This window comes from Phaseolus vulgaris, chromosome 11 (assembly GCF_000499845.2).
Source record: "Phaseolus vulgaris cultivar G19833 chromosome 11, P. vulgaris v2.0, whole genome shotgun sequence".
NCBI classification, from domain to species: domain Eukaryota; kingdom Viridiplantae; phylum Streptophyta; class Magnoliopsida; order Fabales; family Fabaceae; genus Phaseolus; species Phaseolus vulgaris.
In genome coordinates, this window is record NC_023749.2 from 11,223,989 (window position 1) to 11,240,729 (window position 16,741).

Here is a 16,741-nt window from a genome sequence, read left to right on the forward strand (position 1 = left end):
GAGACATTACTTTTGAAGAAGAGGTACTTAACAAATGACATTATTTTTGTGTTGAAAATACGTTTTGAATTGAATCCAATGTAGTTTATATGATAAAGGATGTTAGAAAGTATAAATTCACTTTAAAGTGTAAAATACATTTTAGAATGTAAAGAAAACAGAGTGTGGCTAGTGTGAACAAAGCCAGGAACCATGCAAGAGTATGGACAGAAGGGGGTATAGATGAAAATAAACGTTTGAGAGCAAGAGCATCTTGGATTGGCTTAATGAGGATCTTCAATAGAAAAGCTTGGCTTGTGAGAGAAAAACTAATCCTAAAGTACCCTGCATGGAATTGTGTCAGAATAGAGGACAGGGATTGGAATTGGATGCAATTTGACTCAATTTTGGAGATTTAAACAAATATTGCTAACTCTACATGGGGTTGTGGATGTTGTTTCTCGTTGTCATCCATTCCAACCTTCGTGTCAAAATTATTTTGATGTGGTTTTTGAGAAGAGAGTGATGTATTTATAGGGTGTCTTAATCACCATGAAACTTTTCAAAATTATGTGACTATTTTTTTAATAGATTTCAATCTTTAAGAATGTGATTACTACTAAAACATATTTTCTTTTCCAAGTGAATTAAGTATAGTAAGATATTTCATAACTTAGGAAATATTTTAATTGATCACAAAATACTTTAGTTGATTATCCGTGTATTAGTTTTAGTCTATTTGAAGAATGAGTTGTTTCCTCATATGATCTTTAGAGAGTACTTATCACAATTATGATGATCACTAGTCTTCAAAGCTAAAACAAACAGTTAGAAAACAAACATTTTTTTTCTTTTCTTTGGGTAATTTGAAACAAACATTTCATTATCAAAATCAAGTACAAAAATTATTATTTTGTACTTATTATTTAATTGAATGTTAATATGTTGATAATCTTACACCAAATTATAATTGGAAAAATATTTTTTTGATTGAAATGAAATGATTTTAAAATTATATTAATTAAATCACAATTATAAATTAATATATTTTAATATAGAGTTCTAAAAAGTAACATTTTTCAATTTAATCAATAATAATTTTGTTTACCATCCTAACCTCTTAGTTAAAAAGTATGACACTGATGTCTGTGTCACTACCATTGTAGTGAGAGAATATGTTATGAAACTTGAGAGGATGCAACAATAACAATTTTGGACGTTTTCTTCTCCACATAAGCCATAACTTATTCATAATGTTGGTATCATTTAAAGTTATACATACTCTTGAAAGAGACCATTTTGCATATACTATTCATATTTCTTTAGGAATTTTGTATATGGTCCAAACAATGTAAATACTTTGTGTTCTTAATTTTTTTTATAAAAAGTTTTCATGTTAGGCATCACTATGCTACTTGACATCTTAGCTAGATAGACACCTCAAGTAACAACAATCATTTGTCATCACATGAAAAAAATATTATTAAAAAAAGAAAAATATGGGAGGACCAGACCAAAACTCATATGTTAACAAAAACGATACATAGGTAGACTATACCTATTAATAAAAAATTCTAATAACAAACTAGATGGAAGTCTATTATACCAATGAAAGGATTCTCTATGAATAAATCCTAAATTAGCCAACTTATCAGCACACGCATTCCCTTCACGAAAAATATGAGTAACCTTAAACCTGATTTTTCCACAGTAATTAAGACAAGTATTTTATCGATTACAAAGCATCCAAGGAACATTTGTCCTAGCAGTAAACACAGCACAAACCAAGGCAGAGTTACATTTCAGCCAGACATTGGTAAGACCCAACTTTTGAGTTTCCTCCAAAGCATATATAACTCCATAAAGTTCAGCAACCAAAGCAGCCTGAACGTCAAGAAACATAGAGAAAGCTCCAATAAACTCCCTCATACTCCCACGAAAAATACTTCCACAAGCGGCAAGACCTAGATAACCCCTAGCAGCCCCATCAGTGTTAATTTTAACCCAGCCTGGTGAAGGAAACTCCCATCTAACAGGAAGAGGACGTAGAACTTTACCAGTACGAGTGTTAATACCAAAAAACTTGAGCACATTGAAATCGAACATATCATTCTTCATTGAAGCTTTAGACGAATTACCCACTAGACAAGTTAAATCTTTAATAACCAAAATAGCCATAGAAACCTCAATCTTATCCTGAAAATGAGCATAATTCTGCATACGTCATATCATCCAAATAGAAAAAGTTATCACAGTTAGCTTAACCAATTTAACCAACGGACTACCATCACTCTTAATAAAAGAAAGAATATCATCCTTATTAGAGATATGATAGGTAGGAAAAATGTGTCGAACTCAACTCCAAATACGCAAAGCATTAGCACATTCAAAAAATAAATGTTGAATAGTGGCACAATTAGAATGATTCTTGACATTCTTAGGAATCATCTTGAGTTGGTTAAGAGCTAGGCACTTTATCATAGAAATGGATCAAGGTTCTATGAACAAGAACTCACCAAAACTAGTGCCAAAACACAAACTCATATAGAAGTTCCAATTATTGTCAAATTGAACCGAACAAAAAGGCACGAAAGCTAAGCAAACTGAAATTGAATGCTGGAAATTAAAATGAACCGAACAAAAAGCTGGAAAATGAAGAAGAAAGATGAAGAACAGCAAGGCACCATAGAAGAAGGCTCAAAAGCTCTCCAATGATCACTCAAAATTTGAGTATAGTTTCTTTTCTCTAAAATTCAAATCTGAAATTTACAAAGAGAGCACCTCTATTTATAGCCTAAGGTGCTGAAAAAGCAAGCTAAACAAATTCAAATTTCCCCCCTAAACATATTCTAGAACCGGCGCCAATTGCAAGGCATGAGGGAGGTGTGACCTCTTCCTTCACTTTGGCACCTCCTATTCTACTCCTACACCTATCTACTAACGCACCCCCCTTCCTAAAGCTCCTAACTAAACCCTAAAAGATGCTATAACAAAAGAGGTTTCTAATGTTTCCCTCTAAGCACCTTCAACTAAAGAAATTACAAAAAGAGAAAATAAATGTCCCCTAGCTCCTAAAGCTTTGAACATGCTTCTTGTAATCCTTTGAGGTGGGCTTTGACCTCCATGGACGTCCTCCATTTGTGCCTCTACTTCTTCTTGATCTTGTTGATTGGCCTCCATGTCCTCTTGAGCTTGATCTCCATCATACTCCCCGAGTTGGAGAGAATTCGACCACGAATTCTGAAGACCTACAGAAAAAGGAGTTAGATCGCTGACATTAAAAGTATGACTACCTAAGAATGTATCAGGCATATCTAACTCATAAGCATTGTCATTAATCCTCTTGAGGACTTGGAAAGGTCCATCCCCTCGAGGCATTAGTTTGGACTTCCTTTGAGTAGGAAAGCGATCCTTCCTCAAGTGAAGCCAAACCCAATCGCCCTCATCAAACAACAATGCTTTTCTCCTCTTATTGGCAAGTTCAACATATTTGCCAACCTTCTTCTCAATTCTCTTCTTGATGTCTTTATGCAAAGTTTTCACAAAAGAAGCCTTTTCATCCCCATCTTTGCACAAGACATCTCCAAGAAGGGGAATAGGAAGAAGATCAAGAGGTGTTAGGGGATTAAACCCATAGACCACCTCAAAAGGAGAATGTGAGGTGGTAGAATTTACTACACGATTATATGCAAACTCAACATGGGGTAGTAAACTCTCCCACACTCTAGGATTCCCCGAAATAAAACATCTCAATAGTTGTCCCAAAGTTCTATTCACCACCTCGGTTTGACCATCAGTTTGTGGGTGGCAAGTGGTAGAAAATAAAAGCTTACTCCCAAGCTTGCCCCACAAGGTCTTCCAAAAGTGACTCAAGAACTTGGGATCTCTATCGGACACTATAGACATAGGAATCCCATGTAGGCGAACCACTTCTTGGAAGAAGAGGTTTGCAATGTGGCATGCATCATCCACTTTGTGGCAAGGAATAAAGTGAGCCATCTTTGAAAAACGATCCACTACCACAAAAATGGAGTCCTTTCCCTTTGATGTCTTGGGTAAGCCTAAGATGAAATCCATAGATATATCTACCAAGGCATTGAAGGGATAGGAAGAGGAGTATATAGACCATGGGGATGCATTTTAGACTTAGCTTTGCGGCAAGCTATGCATTTATCACACAAACTATGAACATGTTTATGCATATGAGGCCAAAAGAAATGTTCATGCAACACATCCAAAGTTTTAGCAACCCCAAAATGTCCCATTAAACCCCCCTCATGAGCTTCTCTAACAAGAGATAATCTAATAGAGCATTGAGGAACACAAAGACGTTTTCCTTTAAAAAGAAAGCCATCTTGAATAAAAAAGTCTTTGTGTCCTCCCTTAAGACACTCTTGATAGATGAGAGAAAATTCAAGGTCATCATGATAAAGTTCCTTAATGTGATCAAAACCAAGATATTGAGAGGTTAAAAGATTTAGCAAAGTGTATCTTCTAGGAAGAGCATCCGCCACAATATTTACTTTGCCTTGCTTGTGTTTGATCACATAAGGAAATTGCTCAATGAATTCCACCCACTTAGCATGCCTCTCGTTAAGTTTGTTTTGGCTTTTCAAATATTTAAGAGATTCATGATCACTATGTATCACAAACTCTTTGGGAAAAAGATAGTGTTGCCAAGTAAACAAAGCCCTAACAAGTGCATATAATTCCTTATCATAGGTGGAATAATTGAGATGACTTCCCTTCAATTTCTCACTAAAATAGGCTATGGGGTGGCCCTCTTGAAGTAGAACAGCCCCAATACCTATGCTTGAAGCATCACACTCAATCTCAAATGTCTTAGTGAAATTAGGAAGGGCCAAGATGGGAGCATTAGTCAATTTTTCTTTCAAAGTGTCAAAAGCATTTTGTTGTGCTTCTCCCCAATGAAAGACCACATCCTTTTTCACTATGTCATTGAGTGGTGCGGCAATGGCACCAAAGTTTGGGACAAATCTTCTATAAAAAGAAGCAAGTCCATGAAAACTTTGGACCTCACTTAAAGATTTCGGTGTAGGCCAATTTTGAATGGCCACCACCTTTGTTTTGTCCACATGGACCCCTTTACAACTCACAACAAACCCTAGGAATTCTATATGATCAAGAGCAAACATACATTTAGCAAGGTTAGCATACAAATGTTCCTTCCTAAGGGTTTCTAAAACTTTCCTAACATGCAACCTATGGTCATTCAAAGATAAGTTATAAATGAGAATGTCATCAAAGTAAACAACAACAAACTTACCAATGAAAGGTCTAAGAACATGATGCATGAGGCGCATGAAAGTACTTGGTGCATTAGTTAGGCCAAAAGGCATAACTAACCACTCATATAAACCAAAGTTGGTCTTAAAAGCCGTCTTCCATTCATCACCCGGTTTGATACGGATTTGATTGTAGCCGCTTTTAAGATCAATCTTTGAAAAGATTTTTGAACCATGTAATTCATCCAACAAATCATCTAGTCTAGGTATGGGATGCCTATACTTAATTGTTATGTTATTGATAGCCCTACAATCCGAACACATTCGCCATGTGCCATCCTTTTTTGGCACTAAGATGATAGGCATAGCACAAGGACTCATGCTATCTTGCACCCACCCTTTCTCAATCAAAGCCTCAACTTGTTGGCGAATTTCCTTGGTTTCACTTGGATTGGTCCTATATGCTGGACGGTTTGGTAAAGAAGAGCCCGGTATCAAATCAATTTGGTGCTCAATCCCTCTCAAAGGTGGAAGTCCATTTGGAGGATCTTGAAACACATCTTGGAACTCTTCTACCAATTTTTCCAAGCAATGAGGACTATCAACAAGTGATTCTACTCTAAGAGTTCTAGGGATGGCTAAGAAAAGAGGATGATGAGCCACTATTTCCCTTTCAATGTCACGCCTAGACACAAGGAAGGTAGGCTTAGAACTCTTATCTTTTTTATCTTTTTCACTCTCCCTCTTTTTCTTCATGATAACTTGGTCCTCATGGACTTCTCTTGGAGAGAGAGATTTTAAAGTAACCTTGTGACCATGGAATTCAAAAGATAGTTTGTTGGTAAAGCCATCATGTAAAACTTTTCTATCAAATTGCCAAGGCCTTCCCAAAAGAACATGAGTGGCTTCCATGGGCACAACATCACATAATACCTCATCTTTGTATTTGCCAATGGAGAAATGGATGAGGACTTGTTTATTAATAATTATTTCTCCTACTTCACTAAGCCATTGTAATTTGTAGGGCTTTGTATGAGAGATAGTAGGCAATCCAAGCTTATCTACTACTCTTGTACTAGCCACATTTGCACAACTACCCCCATCCACTATCAAGGAACAAATGTTGTTTTGAATAAGACATCTTGTATGGAAAATATTTTCCCTTTGACTTTCATCAAAAGGTTGTGAAACTTGTCCAAGAAGTCTTCTCACAACTAACAAGTCTCATTCAAGTGGACATTCGCTCTCTTCCTCACTAGATGCATGAGAATGCAATGAATGCTTAGGAGAATCCGAATCATGCTCACTAACTACAATGCCCTCATGCATGTACATACTTCGTTTGGAAGGACAATTTGCAGCTATATGACCATAACCCATACATTTAAAGCATTTAGTATTGGATGTTCTAGTGGGAGACTTAGGTATAGAAGTATATGGCTTAGTTTCCTTGGGTTTGAAAGAAGAATCTTTGGAAGGATGTTTAGAAAAAGAATTTTTGTTTCTCCAAGACTTGGAGTAGTATCCATCATTGGAAGCATTTTTGAAAGAGTTTTTCTTAGCAAGTTGGGCTTCCACCTTCATTGCAAGATGAACTAAAGAGCCCAATGATGAATACTCTTGTAACTCAACAATGTCTTGAATATCCTTCCTAAGACCACTCACAAACCTAGCAATCATAGCTTCCTCACTTTCTTCTAATTCAATTTTAAGCACAAGCGTCTCAAGCTCCTTATAATATTCATCCACATTTAGCGTGCCTTGTTGAAACCGTTGGAGTCTCAACATGAGGTCTTTCCTAAAATGTGGGGGCACAAACCTAGCGCGCATATGATCCTTTAAAGAGTTCCAAGAGTCCACGGGAGGACCCTTGTGATAGATAATGTCCTTTACAATTTCATGCCACCATTTCATGGCATAATCACTAAACTCTAGGGTGGCTAGCTTAAGCTTATGCTCATCTTGGATCTCATGGATCTCAAATATTTGTTCACACTTAGCCTCCCAATCTAAATATACATTAGGATCACTAGAGCCATTAAAACAAGGTAGCTTGACCGAAGGAAGCCTAGACTTTGCATCATGATAGAAGCCATTGCCGTAGTGAGTTCTTTCCCCTTGGTGATGATGTCTTTGTCCATGGACTTGGGGTGGAGTTCTCCTTCTCCTATGCTCATCTTCACAGCCAAAATCATTGGAAGAAGCTCTTGTTGAAGGTCTATGATGCTCATCATGAATTGAAGGAGATGGTCTAGCTTGTTGCACCTCCATCTTTTGCAATTTCTCCTCCAAGCGTCTAATGGTTCTTTGAGCTTCATGTAATTCACCAAGGATTGAAGCTTTGGAAGGAGAATTCTGCTTGTATGATGCATCACTTGAAAATCCAGCCATTTTGGAAATAAAAAACAGCAAACAAGTTAAGAAACAAAAATTAGCAAAAACAGTGAGTGTTTTAAGCAAAAATGCCGAAGTGAATTGAGGCAGAAAAATAGGTCACTCTCAAAGAAATAATGTCCTTGCACCAATCTGATCTTGAGGCCTTGGAATCCTCAAATGAAAGATGTCAAAGCAAGCACACCAATCTCAAAGGCAACCACCACAAAACCAATGAAACAATAAAGACAAACAAGAAAAGGTATAAGCAAGGAAAGGTAATTGCAAAAGGAAAACTGTATGTAAGACAAACTCAAAGAGTAAAGAATGAAAGACAATCAAGAAAATAAAGAACTCAATGAGAAAGTAGGCACACAAAGAATACTTAAGGAAAAGCACTAGAGTAGATGAAGAAAACAAAAAATTAGCTACTGGAAATTTTTTTTTAATGCAAATTGTGCTTGATATTCACTGATTTAACTGGAATGATGTAGAGCGAACTGGATTATGAAATTTAAAACATAGAAACTTCAAGATGTTAACTCAATAATGGCACTAGAATCAATTAAAAACAGTAATCCAATTAATTGAGATAAATTTTTTAAAATCGCTGCCAGATTACTGTATTCTTTTCGGCAGAATTGTACACTTTTTTATTTTATTTATCATTTTTTGTGTACTTTGAATTTTTGAATGATTCTTTTTTCTACTCTTTTCTAACACTTTGAATATCACAAATCCAGAATTTCAGAATTTTCCAGTGAGTAAATAAATTGCAATAAGGAAAAACAGTAAGCACTTTTTTTTTCAGAAACAGAGGAATCCTAATAGGAATAAAAAAACAGAATTATGAACTAGCAAAGACATAATGGAAAATGATATATTGGAACTTGTATAGGTCTAGCATACAAGTATGAACTCAATTCTAAAAGGAAAATGCACAAAGGATCAATATCAATTCAGAAAATTATATGACACTAAAGCAAGAAACAATCAAAAACAATAAAAGTACTACTAGAAGTAATGACAATTATGGAATAACATGACTAAGACAAAACTTGACATGATTCAAAAAGGAAAATACTCAAACATATGATATGCAAAAGAATTAAAAACAGCAAGTAAACTCAAAAAAAGCCTAAAACAGAAACTTAAATTGCAAGAAATTAAAGAGCTCTTGAAATTAAAGTGCTACACAACTCAACAATTAAACAAGAACACACCTAAACTCATGATACCACATGATGTGATTCCACTAGCACAATTAGAATGATTCTTGACATTCTTAGGAATCATCTTGAGTTGGTTAAGAGCTAGGCACTTTATCATAGAAATGGATCAAGGTTCTATGAACAAGAACTCACCAAAACTAGTGCCAAAACACAAACTCATATAGAAGTTCCAATTATTGTCAAATTGAACCGAACAAAAAGGCACAAAAGCTAAGCAAACTGAAATTGAATGCTGGAAATTAAAATGAACCGAACAAAAAGCTGGAAAATGAAGAAGAAAGATGAAGAACAGCAAGGCACCATAAAAGAACCGAAGCAACACAAATAAAATGAAACTGCCGAACCAAATTCAGCAAGGAAACAAGCTAAGACAAGGAATTAACAAAAGAAGAAAGGAAGGAGAAGAGAGTGCTCATGAAGATGGAAGAATGGTTGGATGATCACGCCACTAGAAGGATGGATGCTCCTAGATGAGTGTGCTGCCGCCACTTGAGGACACCATGGATCCTTCAAGATGAGACTAGAGAAGAAGGCTCAAAAGCTCTCCAATGATCACTCAAAATTTGAGTATAGTTTCTTTTCTCTGAAATTCAAATCTGAAATTTACAAAGAGAGCACCTCTATTTATAGCCTAAGGTGCTAAAAATGCAAGCTAAACAAATTCAAATTTCCCCCCTAAACATATTCTAGAACCGGCGCCAATTGCAAGGCATGAGGGAGGTGTGACCTCTTCCTTCACTTTGGCACCTCCTATTCTACTCCTACACCTATCTACTAACGCACCCCCCTTCCTAAAGCTCCTAACTAAACCCTAAAAGATGCTATAACAAAAGAGGTTTCTAATGTTTCCCTCTAAGCACCTTCAACTAAAGAAATTACAAAAAGAGAAAATAAATGTCCCCTAGCTCCTAAAGCTTTGAACATGCTTCTTGTAATCCTTTGAGGTGGGCTTTGACCTCCATGGGCGTCCTTCATTTGTGCCTCTACCTCTTCTTGATCTTGTTGATTGGCCTCCATGTCCTCTTGAGCTTAATCTCCATCAAATAGATTCCTCGTGCTTTTCACAAAGCATACACATAGAACAAATATGCATACCTTTATTTTGAATATGCTGATTTGTAGGAAGTTGTCCATGAAAAACTTTCCAAAGGACAAGAGTTTTGGAAGGCGGAATATATGAAGACCAAATAAATTTACCCCAACCACAGGAAACCCCTGGATCCAAGAAAAAAGTCGTAGCTGATTTAAGAGTGAGACGACCAGACTCATCTAGAATCCAATTAGGAATATTTTGTTCTGCCCTAACCATGATATGACTAAAAAGATGAGGCATATGTTGTAAAGACAATGGAATATTTCAATCACCACCTGTCCAAAACTGAGAGACTGTATCCGGAATACTAGCACCATCACATAATCCTGCAATAATTGCTAAAGAAGTAGTAGCACACCATTTATCATTCCAAAAATTAATAAAAGAACCTGTACCAACAGTCCAAGAAGTATAATCAAGTATAGTAGAATAAAACTGTTTAATTCCAGGCCAAAGAGATGAGGATCTATAAACTATTCGAAACTCGTATTTTGATTTAAGGACTCTGGCTTTCAAGAGAAAAGACTAAGGCTTGTTGCTATAAGCAAAGTTTCAAGCAAGCTTAAGAAGATATGCATTATTTTCATGGTGAAGGTTAATAATTTTCAAACATCCATTATCAAGGGGAGAACAAATCGTATCCCAATTAACAGTAGTTGTACTTTTTTTCAGAATATCACCAATACAGATAAAATTTCGACACCACTGCTCCACTATATGTTCTTAATTGTCAATAAAAAAATATTTATATATCTTTATGTAATTTTATGCTTGTTTGGTAAGAGTTAATTAAGGCAGTAAGATAATGAAAATGAATTAAAGTGAAAAATAGTTTTATTTTTAATTAGATGAAAGAAAGTATAATTGATTTAAAAAAGAAAAACAATCATAATTCCTTTTTCACGCAATCAATACGTTGTGCTTGCATCCAAATTTTAGTCCTAATCCATTATGTCTCACTTTCTATTTCACATAATTAATTATAATAAACGTATATTAAATTATAAATTTTGAATTTTATACAATTGTTTTATTTTGGTATTTGAAAAAATTGAATAATTAATATTGAAATGTTTTTTATATATATTTTTATATGCTCTCTCATTATGAAATTTGTTTCCATACCATACCATTGTGTCATGTTTATTTTGTAACTATATAAATGTTTATTTTGTACAAGAGAAGATAAAGATGGAAACACATGAGTATCTTGAAGACAATATGACTCTATGTTATGTTGAGACTCTCTTAGGTTCACAATATGACAGGTAGTAAAAAGTTTGAGAGTTACACATTTATTTTTTATGTTTAATTATATTTTGAAAAAAAAAATTCTAAAAAAATATACATTTTAAAAATAAACAAGTTCATACACATTTTAATAGCATGATACATCTTTCAATAGTATAATATACTAGAAATTACTAGGATATTTTTTATTTTTCTTGAAAAATATAGAAATACATATTATCTTTTTCTTTTTACTATCTTTTATTTTATTTTATTTTATTTTTTATTGTGGATTTTGTATTATAACTTATTTTTAAGAATAAAATAAAAAATAATTTGTGTAGATTAAAAAAATCTCCTTAATTATTAAATTTACAAATCTTCTCAAAAGGCTTTCAAAGTTACAGTGAAACGAATGACAGAATGGACCGTTGCAGGATCATAGAGCACTGTCTCAAGTGTAGCATAACCCCTCACAAACCGAAACCTCCCAGTTCCAGACACCACCGAAAGCTCTTTATAATTCTTGCGTTGCCGACTTACGCCTTGCATCTCTAACGTGCTTCCACTGTACTCTGAATTCGTGAACACAATTGAAAGAATCGCGTTCACGTTAGCGCCATCCTGGGCTGACACTACCAGCAGCCCTTGGGCCCGCCCCAGAGTGAGCCTGGGCCCATAATGACAGGGTCGTCGACTGCAATTGTAGGGCAATTTCTCCCTCACCATATCAATTTCAGCATGCACCCAATCAGTTATAGAAAATGACAAAAATATCCCTCCTTAAATGACAAAAATAATCTTATACAAAAATGGAAAAAATTATTTTTGAAACTTTTATCTGAAATATTTTGGATTTCAATTTTCGGAATATATTTTTGAATTCTGAAATTTTTTATCCAGAATTAGTTTTGTGTTCAGAATTTTTTTTTTATATAATGTATTTTTTATTTCTCAATTATAATTATTATTTTGGATTTTTAAATTTGGAATAAGGGTAGTTTTAGAAATTTAAAAAATTGATATGATGGAGGTTAAAATTGATATGGTGCAGGAGGGTAGTTTTGAAAATTTAAAAAATTGATATGGTGGAGGTTAAAATTGATATGGTGCAGGAAGAATTTGCCCAATTATAGTTCCGAATTGGTCGTAGGTCCAATCCCTTCCGGTGAGGCCCGTGATTGGAGAAACGGTTGCACCGGGCCCTTTTCCTATGTCTTGAAGGTAGAAAGTCAAAGTTGTTGGAACATTGTATTGACCATTAGCTTCGTAAAGCATTGTTGTGGATATCAGAAGTAGCAGTGTGAAGAAGAAGAATTTGGATGCTGCCATTTTTATGCTTTGAGATGGATTTGGAAGCTAACATTGGATCATATTTATAGCCCTAAGCCAAAAATTAGGTTATTAATTTAATGCTTCCTTATGCGTTAAACAAAATTGTTCTCATTTCTCATGTGAGTTGTCTGAGTAATAATATTAAGATGGTATAAAGAAAGAAGCTCAGAAAAAGCATTAAAGGATTTTTTGTTTTTTCTTTTGCCAACTGCTTATGATTCCAAACCTCTTGTTTGCATTGATGTAAGATGAAGAAAATCGTGTTTGAGAAAAACTAACGTCTAACACATGAAATGTGCTTCATGTTGCTGTAAAACACAATCATTGTTCTGATTACAAAGATGAAACTTCTTTTAAGATAAATAAACGCATTAGTCTTTTTTCCAAAGGACATGTTTAGAAAATTAAACTTAAAAAAACTGTAATATTTTTTAAATGAGAAAATTTTATTCAATATTAAAATATAACTCTGAAAAGATCAAATAATATAGATATAAGCTAATATCAATTTTATATTTTCTAATTTTTAATTTTTTTTCTTTATACTACTTAGTTAGATTTAAAATGAATTTATTGCTTATATTCTGATAATCTATTTTAACGATTTATTTGTACAAGAATTTGTTACTACTAAAAATTAAGTTTAATTTCCTTATACATGCTTTTGACTAGGATGGTCTAATTTCATACTAGGTAGGTTTATTATAGTTTTGTTATGAAAATATATGTTTTGATGGATAAAAAATATATTCACAAATTATTTTTAATTTCAATTTCCAAGTGATGTTGAATTTTTTAATGTACTAAATACGTTTTTTTTCAAAACTAAAAAACAATAATACTTTATGTCTTTCATTCATTAATAATATTAGCGAAGTTATGATTGTAATAAAATATCATTTACTCCAATACTTTTAAGACCACATTTTAATAAATATATATGATTATACTAATTAATATTTTTTAATTTTATTTTACTCCTATAAACGTTTTAAGTTATTTGCCAGTATTATATTTATTAATTTTAGAAATAATAAAAAATTGTGTTTTTGCACATATTTAGTGTAATTTGAAATTTAAAAATTATGAATTTGGACAAGCACATATTTGCAGTTCTATGAAATTTACACTGAAATTGTGCATGGAAAAGCAAACTTCACCTTTGTTAATTTTTTTTTTCAAAAAAATGTTTATTTTATTTTAAAAAAAATTGGAATAATTAATTGAATGATTGTAATAAAATATATGCATTTATGTGAACAATAATATCAATTACTCCATCACGCTTAAAGAACTAAATTTTAATAAACATGATTATACTAATTAGCACTTCTTTACTTTATTTTACTCCTATAAATTTTTGAAGTTCTTTAGTAGTATTATATTTATTACTTTTAGAAATAATCAAGAATTTGGTTTTTTTCATGGATTTTGTGTAATTTGAGATTTAAAAATTATGAGTTTGGACAAGTCGTGTCTTGTTGACACGACTTTAAGGACACGTAACTTTAGGTCAGGATCTGTTCCATGTGAAAGTCATGCTACCACGACATAAATTTAGTGCAAAATTATTAGAATTTAAGTTATCATGAACAAGAACGATTTTGATTAATTATGCAATTAAGACTTAGTTAAAGTCGTACCACCCATGCACGATTTTAATTGTATGAAATTTACACTGAAGTTGTGCATGCAAAACTAGACTTCAACTTTGTTAATCTTTTTTGTTTAAAAAATTGTTTATGTTTTATTTTTTAAAATTGGAATAATTAATTGAATGATTGTAATAAAAAAATATGCAATACATTTATGTGAACAATAATATCATTTACTCCAACACTCTTAAGAACCACATTTTAATAAACATGATTGTACTAATTAGCATTTCTTTATTTTATTTTAGTTCTATAAATTTTTGAAATTATTTGGTAGTGTTGTATTTATTACTTTTAGAAATAATCAAGAATTTGAGTTTTTGCACGAATTTGATCCAATTTGAAATTTAAAAAGTATGAGTTTGGACAAGTCTCATGTCTTGTTGATACGACTTCATGACCACATAACTTCAAGTCAGGATGCGTTTTATGAAAAAGTCGTACCACCATGACATAACTTTAGTGCAAAATTATTAGAATTGAAGTTGTCATGAACAAAAACGACTTTGATTGATTATGCAATTAAGACTTAGTTAAAGTCCACCCATGCACGATTTCACTTGTAAGAAATTTACACTAAAATTGTGCATGTTGTACCGGACTACAACTTGGTTAATTTTTTTTTTTGAAAATGGTTTATCTTTTATTTTTTAAAAATTGGAATAATTAATTGAATTATTAATTTGAATTTTTTTATAAAATTAAAAATATTTAGTTATTTTTTAATTGAAAATTTAATTAAAAAATAATATTAAAATCCTAAACCCAAAACAGTAAATTAAAAGTCTAAAATATAAAAAAAAATATTAATAAATGAATGAATTTTTAAAAATTTGGTATCTACCATCCACTTTCAAAATTAACCATGTTTTTTTTATAAAAGCTCTCATGTTATGCATCATTATACAACTTGATATCTCAACTAAGCTGACACCTCAAATAACAACAATCATCTGTCATCACATGAAAAAAAATTATTATTACAAAAAAGAAAGAAAATAAAAAAATATAAAAAAATATGGAGGATTAGACTGAAACTCATATGTTAACAAAAACAACGCATACCTATTCATCAAGAATTTTAAAAACAAACTAGATGAAAACTTATTATACCAATAAAATGTTTCTCTATAAATAAATCCTAATGTTATTCCTTACCTAGTTTAGTTATATATCTTCAAGTGAATTTGCATATAAACTTCGTTTTTTCCGAAAAATCTAAGAAGTGGGGAACAAGTGTTATTAGTGTGGATATACTATTTTTTTCTTATTTTCCTGGATTTATCAGACTAAATAGTTGTTAATTAAAATAATAAGAAAAAAAATCAGGAATTCGAATCTCAATTTTGAGATAAAAATTATAAGTTAAAGAAAATAACGGATATCTAATAATACTTAATTAAGAAGTAAAAATGACTAAACTGAAATAATATGAATGGTATTTTGAAGTGGTGAAAATGGTCGTCTGATATTATTTAGAAGCAGACAAACAGTAATACATGACCAAGTATTCTTAATTTTGAGTTTGTATAGTTACAGTCAAACGAATGATGGAGCGCGTAGTTTGAGGATCATAAACCACAGTTTGCAATGAAGCATAGCCTCTTGCAAAACGAAATTGGCCAGTTCCAGACACCACAGAGAGCTCTTTATAATTCTCTCTCTGCCGACTAATGCCTTGCAGCTCCAAGGTGCTACCACTGTACTGCGAATTGCTGAACACAATTGAAAGAACAACATTCACATTAGCTGCATCATGAGACGAAACAACCATCAAACCTTGGGCCCGCCCCACTATTGTAGAACCTGGGTTTGGGCCCAGCATGACTGGGTCATCAACCACAAATATGCTTCCAAAGGTGTTGTAGTTCCAATCCCTTCCCTTAATGCCCGTCACTGCAGCAACTGTGGCATTAGGGCCTGTTGTTACGTCTTGTAGATAGAACACAGAGGTTGTTTGACGAGCCCTAGGTAGAGGTAATTGAGCATGGGCTTGATAAACCATTGTGATGATGAATATCATGACCATTGAAATGGAGAAGGGTGTTGAAACTGTTGCTGCTGCCATTTTCTTTTGTAGTAGGTACTACAGAACTTTTGAGATGTAGATGTGAAGAAACATTGATGAATTTATAGCAGTGAGGGTGTGTTTGGAAGAGCTTGAGGTTCTTCATTGTTGCTGGTTTTGTTGGAAAAAGATTGTTTTTTATAATGTTTTTTAACTGTTAAAGTTTATCTTTTTGTAAGCTTGTGCATCACCTATCACGTGAGTAAATGACTCCAATGAATGACTAGAAACAGAAACTGAATAAGATTTGCATTTCCTAAGGAAAAAAGTACAGAAAAAACAAGAGGAGTTACATTAAAAGTGGCAGTTTGAATGGGAGGTTTCATAACCGTGTTTAACGTAATTTGAGTGTGATTATGAGGCACAAGAACAACATCAAAATGTCATATTAGCTTGAACTAGCTGGCTATGATTTCTTCATTTTCTTTCATTCATTAGCTGGCTATTTTTGATTTTGGGTTGTAAAAGTTAAGATTCATATTTAATATTTCAAATAATTTAAGTATGAATGAACAAAAATAATAAATTAT

General features: G+C 33.0%; 1 protein-coding gene and 1 pseudogene across 1 annotated transcript; both read right to left on the bottom strand.

Moving 5' to 3' along the window:
• Nucleotides 1-11,537: 11,537 nt before the first annotated feature.
• On the bottom strand, nucleotides 11,538-12,485 carry LOC137834178 (pterocarpan synthase 1-like; annotated as a pseudogene).
• Nucleotides 12,486-15,584: 3,099 nt separating this feature from the next.
• Nucleotides 15,585-16,256, bottom strand: LOC137824569 (pterocarpan synthase 1-like). The gene has a single exon (XM_068630236.1). It carries the CDS (start codon nucleotides 16,209-16,211, stop codon nucleotides 15,657-15,659), a length of 555 nt encoding a protein of 184 aa, XP_068486337.1. The 5' UTR covers nucleotides 16,212-16,256; the 3' UTR covers nucleotides 15,585-15,656.
• Nucleotides 16,257-16,741: the final 485 nt, after the last annotated feature.

Excerpts from the sequence above, each read along its gene's own strand:
- LOC137824569 (XM_068630236.1), bottom strand. The coding sequence starts at position 16,211 with ATGGCAGCAGCAACAGTTTCAACACCCTTCTCCATTTCAATGGTCATG.